Source organism: Melopsittacus undulatus, chromosome 6 (genome assembly GCF_012275295.1).
Source record: "Melopsittacus undulatus isolate bMelUnd1 chromosome 6, bMelUnd1.mat.Z, whole genome shotgun sequence".
Taxonomy (NCBI): Eukaryota; Metazoa; Chordata; class Aves; order Psittaciformes; family Psittaculidae; genus Melopsittacus; species Melopsittacus undulatus.
The window spans coordinates 63,759,417-63,767,255 of record NC_047532.1 but is presented as its reverse complement, the minus strand read 5'-3'; the positions used below and the strand labels follow the sequence as shown (position 1 = coordinate 63,767,255).

General features: G+C 37.5%; 1 protein-coding gene across 1 annotated transcript; it reads right to left on the bottom strand.

Annotated features, from left to right (window-relative positions):
- Positions 1–212: 212 nt before the first annotated feature.
- VCAM1 (vascular cell adhesion molecule 1) lies at positions 213–7,628 on the bottom strand. The gene is made up of 7 exons (XM_031042251.2): positions 7,455–7,628; positions 6,552–6,830; positions 5,601–5,918; positions 4,756–5,028; positions 3,848–4,111; positions 3,154–3,417; positions 213–823 (listed from the first exon to the last, which is right to left on the bottom strand). Exons 1-7 carry the CDS (start codon positions 7,501–7,503, stop codon positions 663–665), a joined length of 1,608 nt encoding a protein of 535 aa, XP_030898111.1. The 5' UTR covers positions 7,504–7,628; the 3' UTR covers positions 213–662.
- Between the last annotated feature and the right edge of the window lie 211 nt (positions 7,629–7,839).

Genomic DNA, 7,839 nt, shown 5'->3' with positions numbered 1-7,839 from the left:
GGAATGACTGAACCCTACCAAAATATCTCAGCTGTCCTAAAACTAACTAGGCTATAACCCCAGGCACTTTCTGAGCAATATGAAACATAAAATGTTTCATCCATGAGCCTTGAGAGCTTAAATTCATTTAAAGGATCAGCGACTGTGGAATTTCATTGAAGGGACAGGGTTTATGGCAATATGAGTGAAAAGAAATAATTTTCCAAACATTACCACAAGCAGACAAGTTGTATTAAAAACATTCACTCTGTAGGTAATACAAAATAAAATATTATCATTTGATCAGCTCAAGTAATGTTGATTTATATCTTTGACTTAACATTTCCCTGTACAGTTGCAGTAAGACTAATTTTACGAAGTGACAGTCAGTTGAACATATTTACAACACAAATGATACAATATGTACAAACCTAGTTCTCCAAGGAACTCTTTGTTCAGCATGCTTCAACACAGAAGTGATTTACCCAATTCTAGGATAGGACGCCTGTTTTTCCTTTAATTGAAATACCAAAATATGTATCAAAACAGGAAAACAATCCATTTGCTATCATGTGGTGGTGTTCTTAAGCCATTTGTTTGTTACTGTATGTCATAGAAAAGTAGAACCATTCACAACAATAAATAACATTGCTGATTAGGAACTTAGACTTCTATTCTTGGGATCACACTTTCAGCCTGAGTGCTTTTACAAGACTGTAGGATCCATTTATCTTTGCTTTTCTTGACACGTAGATCAAAATTGCAACTGCAGGTACTGCAACTGCTGTCACAGAGGAAAATGCAATAATCAGTGGGATCATTTGATCTGTTTTTTCCAATCTTTCTGAAATTGGAGACAAGAGGAGAAAAAAGTTGTGTAAAAACTGACTGAAAGAGACATGTTTATTCCTGTAAAAGCAGTGTTATTCATGACCTTGATTTAGAACACTAGTTCTGTTTTCTTGCACAAAGCACATTTCAAACCATTTTCCTTATGCTTTCTTTTTTTGGTAGTAACTCCATATTACACACTTCAAATCCTATTCTTGGTCTTGAGTTTGCTCTGCGAATTCAAACCCAGTAGATATCATCTACAATAAAGAATACAATGGATTTCTTGAAGAATACACAAATATCACGTATTTTACCCATGAAACACTTGGGGACATTTCTACCTCCTGGAAATGATGCTTCAGGAGAAGTCCATGTTCAAAAAAGCCCAATCTTTAGACCCATTTGTAAAACAAAACTTTCTCTGGATTAGTTTCACTGTTTATGCATGTGGCCATCTCTTTAAAGCTATTGCACAAGTTTGGGTAGGAGAGACAATGCCTTCTATACCAAAATGAGGTTAAATACAGTTTATTCTCCCCAGCTGATTGGTGCTGAGTATTTGGGTTGATTTTGGTTTGTTTTGTTTGTTGGGTTTTGGGTGGTTTTTAGGTTAACTACAGTATTATTGCGCAAGGTTCAGCCATGAGCTAGTTGTGCTAACCTTGACACAAAATTCATTAGGAAGTATGAACAAAATAAGGCAATAAATCTACCTATCTACAACAGCTATCTCAATGACTGTGATGTTGTTTCCAACCTCATTGAAAACATCAAGCAAATATCTGCCTGTATAATTTTTGGTGACATTGTAGAGTATAAAGGTTCCATTCACTGATGGCAGAATAATTTCTTTCTGCTAATGGAGTTTTTTCAGGACCATCTCTGATGGTGGGTTACTGTATGTGCTACATGTAATAGTGATATTTTCTCCTTCTTTCACATTTTCTGATGGATATACTAACACAGTAATATTTTGGGGAGGAACTGAAAAGAAATGCAAGGTAGGATTTTGCAGTAAACTGAAGTGAAAAAATCATGAGATAACAGCTTGTACACACAAAGTATTAATTCACTTTGTGAAGGGATTCACTATAATATTCAAGCATATAACTTTAGACACTACTCTGTCACTAACTATCCTTCACACACTGCAATCGTCAGCTGACAGACATTTTATCAATTAATGGAGTATATTGCATATCTTCTACATTATATGGAGCCTTTTCTTCTTTTCTTATTTTAAATTCACTATTTATTCAAGTTCATTAAAGGACAAGGAGGACCAACAACCCCAGGGGTTGATGTCCTCTTTCAACAGAAGAGAAAAGGCTAAGGAAACAGCTCTAGAATAGTACTTTTTTCAATAGGCTCCACAGTTTTACATCCTGTTTTCAAAGGTGGAAGTAGAACTATGAATAATTTTGAAGCAGCAATGATTTTGTGCATCTGCAGTTTTGGACAGCATTTTTTGTTAGCATTAAGGTCCCACCACTGATGACAAGAATCTGAGTAACTGCAACTCATCTCGGGGCTTAAAAAACAATTCACTCTTAATGGAATTGAAGAATTTGCCATCTTCTGTTTCAAGGGTTGTGATCCCATCACCTATTTTCTTTCAGGGAGTACTCTGAAGGGAGGTAACATCCATAAAGATTCAAGAGATGGTAACGCTTTCTCCTTGTATCACTGCACTTCAAGGAAAAACTGAAAGTGTATCTTTTGGTGTAGCTACAAAATAGTAAAGAATAAGGAAGAGAGATAGACTAGTGGCAGAAATGATCTCTAAGCAATATGCTGTTGCCATGCAATAAACAGAAGCAGCAGGGGTAAAGCAGATAAGTCCACTTACTGCTGAAAATGAGACTTGGCTATCAGGGCAATTGGTATTTGGTGTAGCTTAAATGCAGCTTGCAAGAACAGGAGAGAATTGTAACTTAAAGGAGAGCCACAGGGCTGTAATACAGCCCCTTCACAGAGAGGTTCACCATGTACACTCTCTCTGAATCTTTTGCATGCAGGTATCTGGATGCTCCTGTGGCCTATATGGAAGAACATACAGGCATTGCATATCTTCTCTGCCTCATGCATACATCTGCCATTTTGTAGGAGGGATGAAAACTCAACTGACATGAGACCTTTGTATTAAGGCTAGTTGTATCGAGGCAGATTTCACCCTTTGTTATTTAAAGCTTCCTAAATGACTTAATGCTTCCTAAATGACTTAATGACATTAAGGCCACCTTTGAACTCCATTGACATCAAAGACAGAATTCCCCTGTCCTTCACAGAATAAGATCTAGACCTAAAATACATAAACCAGAAAATGCATGTTCTACTAACCTTGAACAAGTAATTCCACATCCTCTTCTTCTTTGCCAAATTGGTTATAAGCTTCGCATACATAAAGCCCCAGATCTTGACTTTTTATATTCATTATGGTTAAAGTTGCATCTGTATAGATTTTCTCAGGCTCCCCAGTAGCCTTTTTCTTCCAAGAGATCACTGGAGCTGGATTGCCAGAACTAGTACACTTCATTATCACAGTTTCTCCTTCTTTAACAGCAGTGGCAGGGATAACAGAGATCATTGTATCCTTTGGTCCATCTGAAAGGAAGAGCCCTGTGGTTAATCATCACTGGATATTTTAGAGGTGGATATAACATGTCTTATGGGATGTCAGGTTGTTGGCTTCTCAAAGTTAATTTCTTTCTCATTCTCAGAATAAGTAAAGCATACACTGCCAGAGCTACCACACTCTTGGTTTATAGCCTAAACGGAGAATGTTAAGAAGGAGATCAGTTTCATGCTCATCCAGATCCTGATTACATTAGGATTAGGACTGGCATTACATTAAGGATTTCATGTCTTTGTTTTGTTCATCAGCACTGCTCCTTTCTTTGGGGAAGAGCAGGGGACTAGGCTGGGTTTATTGTACTCACAGGGTGGTTCATTTTATTGCCATATTTATCACTGAAGTAAGTGGAGCATAAACTGATTATTTTTAAGTGACTGGGAAAACATTACACATACTTACATTCCACGTTAAGTGTTACTTCACTTCTACTTTTCCCAAACTTATTTTCTGCTACACATTCATAGTCTCCTCCATTTAGGAATGTCACAGATGGAAGGAGAATTCTCCCCTTGCTGTAAAGCTCCATGTCTGCACCATCAGATTTTCTCCTTAAAATAATCCTTGGAGAAGGGTTACCCTCAGCAGAACATCGTATGGAAACATTTTCTCCTTCTCGAACTGTGGTAGAAGGTTCAATGGAGAGTTCTGTAATATCTGGAGCACCTGCATGACAAAAGAAAATGCTTTTATACTAACACGAAGGTACTAAAAATGGGGAGGGGTTTAAGAAAGCAGCCATTACTTGCCCAAGGATCTGTTTATTTGGATTTAGTCTCAGGGTCCATCTGAGACTTTTGGCTCTACTGAAAGAGTATCAATACTAATAGTATCAACAATACCAATAATACAATACTAACACTGATACTGATACCAATACTAATAATGTCCCAAATTGATTTACTATTAAATAACTACTAAATTTACTACTAATGACTAAAACTACAAGTTCAAAGAAGGAGACTATGATGTCCCTGTGAAACTGCTATATACATCAGCATTTCAAGGAAAGAACAGTAACCCCCACATCATCACTTTCTCAGATTTTTTTATCACTTTGAGTATTGCACTGTAGGAAGTGCAAGTAGTATGTATGTACAACAGCAGCACAGAAAGTATTAGCTGAAAACGAAGCATAGAAATTAAAAGCACAGCCCATGAAGAGCAGCAGTACATTGAAAGCTAACTCCCGAATACATCACAAAGAATGTCCTAATTTTCATTTCCTAATTTTCAGTGTTTCAGCATCCTCCAACCCAACAGGCAGTTGGGTACTGGGTAATACAGGTTTAATTCAAGCAGACTTGTACCTTGTATAACAATGTCCACGGTTGCTTTCTCTGTTTTATTTGTTACCAGATTAGTCACTTCACAGATGTACAGTCCTGAATCATTGATATGGGCATCAGGAATAGAAAGGACATTGTTTTTTGTCAGAAGCTGAATGCTTTCATCAGCTGGGTATTTTCTCCAAACTATTTGTGCTGGTGGATTACTCTCAGTCACACAAGTGAGGTTTAGAGTGTCTCCTTCCATTGGCCAGTTGCTTGGAGATGCAGTAATGACAGTATTTTGTGGGCCAACTGGAAGAGAACAAAAGAGAGAAGGTCAGTAAGTGAATGAAGAATGACATGTACATCTTTTACACTAGCTTCTCTGGAGGTACACTGCACACAATACCAAGAATACACAAATCATGTCTATTCCAATAACACAGTGGAACAATTTTTCCAGGCTTGGTAAGACATTTAGCTTGTAGCTTTGAAAGCTAAGATAGACCAAATGTATACAAGTTCTTGTTAGTTTTTTATTCTTCCATTTGTACCCCTATTGTTCAGGACTATAAAATTGTAACTGCTAAGCATAATATGGCAATATTAATAACATGCATCTTCCAGTTTTCTTCTGGCCGTCACTTTCTGAATGAGCACCAGTGCCCAATGTAAGCATTGCCTAACTTATGTCATGAACAACAGTGGGTATTTAATGACGTAGTGACTGTTACTGTATACAACAGAATTGAACTTATGTCATAAATAACATAAATAAGAAGTGCAGATTATAAATTTTTTATAGCACACACTTTGGAAACCCATTCCATGAAATTTAACATTAAACAGGATTGGTGTGAAAAGCCTAGAATGAAAATGCTTACAGTTTGCAGTCAGTTTCTCAGAAGTTACTCTTTCTTTGGGTTCAAAGTCCATATTTGGAATTGGTAACTTGGCCACACAGGTAATCTCTTTCCCTATATCTTCAGCTGTGGGATTAAATGAATATGTGACAGTTTTGTTCTCTGTATTTGTGCTTTCATCTTCATAAAAGTTTTTCTCATGAAAAACATGATCCTCTTTCTTTAGGAGTACTTCCAGGTAATGAGAAGGATACACATCCAGAATTTTACAGGTGACAGTGACTGGCTCTTCAACAGCTAAGGATGGGCTGATCTCAATGACAGGATCTCTGGGAAAAGCTAAAAGAACAAAACCCATTTCTTTAGTCTAGCAGAGATGAGCTCTAGAGTCAACATAAGAACAACATCAGGACACCAAACATCTTGAGTTTAGAGACATTCAGAACATGACACTGTACCAACTTTATTATCAGACATTACTCATATCTTGATATGAAGAAATATGGGTCTTTTATAAGCAGTTCATACACTAACAAGAATTATATTTGTACCATTGTTGAAATATGATCCCATATGATCTAATAAAATCTAGCAAGGCACCTAGACAGTGATACAGCTGCCTAAATATAGGCATCCAGAGCAATCCATACACTGGTGATATCCTGTTTTCTGTTGTTTAGGCAACAGAACCATTCCCCTGCAGACTGCAAACACTTTGATTCTTTATTTTTTTCCAGCTCTACAAATGTTTATATCAGTACATATAACCTTCAGAGAAGAAAGCTAAGCAGAAAGGGCTGAGAAAGTGTCCTGAAGAGACACATAAAGGAATCTTAAAAGGAATATATGTTGAACTATAGCAGACCCATTATCCCAGCATTATCAGTTAACTACCAACCACCATACCTAAAACCACTTCTAGATTTGGCACAAATGCATACTGCTTAAACAGAACTTTACATTTTTACTTACAGTAAATTTCAACTTTTACACTCTTCTCTTTTTTCTCTTTCTCACCACAGAAGACAGTACATACATAGTCATGAGAATTCACAGTGCTAACTGGATTCATAGTCAAGGTAGAGTGTGTCCTATAGTTATTCACTGTTCCTCCTAGGGGGTTGTCCATCTGAGTTCTCCAGGAAAAACTTGGCAATGCACAGCCAGTAGTATTGCATGTGAGTCTGAGTGTTTCTCCAATCTGTTTAACAATTCTGTTAGCAGGTATAATCTCCATTTCAAAAGCTTTAACTGTAACAGAGAGAACAGACATGAATTTAGCAGCAGGTGGAGGTTAAACTAATTAAGCTTATGCAGTGGTTTACATCTCCAAAATTTCCCATAAACATTGTTATTTTTGTCAAAGATAATAGGGACTTTAACAGGCAGTTCTCGTATAAAATAGCTTAAACCCAACCCTGTCAGTGAAAATAAATACATTGGCACAATATAACAATTTTTGTCAGGTGGAACTCTTTCTAAAACTGTAACATTTGAGGCAAAGAATGGCAAGTAAGATAGCAAAGCCAAGTGCAGAATAACTTCCAACAGGACATTCAGTACCAGACTTGACTGACGCTGTCAGGTATGACAGTAAAAATCAAACACACACTGATTTACTGCAGTTGTCTCCTAGACTTCTAGCAAACCCAGTAAAATGACTGTGTCATTGCAGAGCAGAGAGAAAACTGACTGAAAATGTCAAAAAAAAACCTCCCTGACATTTTGACAGAGCTACTTAATTGCCATTTGTGTTCACTGAGATGGAAAAGTAACTGGAACAAAGAGTAATAAAGATCTAGCAGTAAACAGTAGGTCAGCTTACACCTAACAAAGTCAAAACCAAATAAAGCCAAATAACACACACGAACTTACCAGTCATGAACACATACAAAATTATTAGCACAGCTTGGTTTGTTCCCATCTCTTTTAATGTTCGTAATTGCTGTTAATAGATGAAGAAAGTAAATTCAAGAGCCTTGGTTTCTGTTCTCCGTGAAGAAGCACAGTGAGATCCTGCTGCTCCGCACCAGCTTACGAGCGTAGCTCCAGCGCGCTCTTTATAGAAGTTCTGGTCGAGGTGGAGCGAGAAATCCCCGGACGGGGAAATTAGGAGCGGGCAGGATCCACCCCGGACTGCGCCCTCTGCTGCTCTCTGCAATGCACAATTGGAAGCCAGGAAAACAAGGAATGCTAACACTGCCCACTGCTCACAAAAAGGGCAAGATCCGATCCTGCAAACAACTGATAAAATGAAAGA

What these genes read in the sequence shown, in the direction of transcription:
- VCAM1 (XM_031042251.2), bottom strand. Translation starts at nt 7,503, where the DNA reads ATGGGAACAAACCAAGCTGTGCTAATAATTTTGTATGTGTTCATGACT. An exon ending in TTTGTATGTGTTCATGACTG is followed by an intron (nt 6,831 to 7,454) that starts GTAAGTTCGTGT and finishes TCTCTGTTACAG; the next exon opens with TTAAAGCTTTTGAAATGGAG. An exon ending in TGAGAAACTGACTGCAAACT is followed by an intron (nt 5,029 to 5,600) that starts GTAAGCATTTTC and finishes GTTCTCTTCCAG; the next exon opens with TTGGCCCACAAAATACTGTC.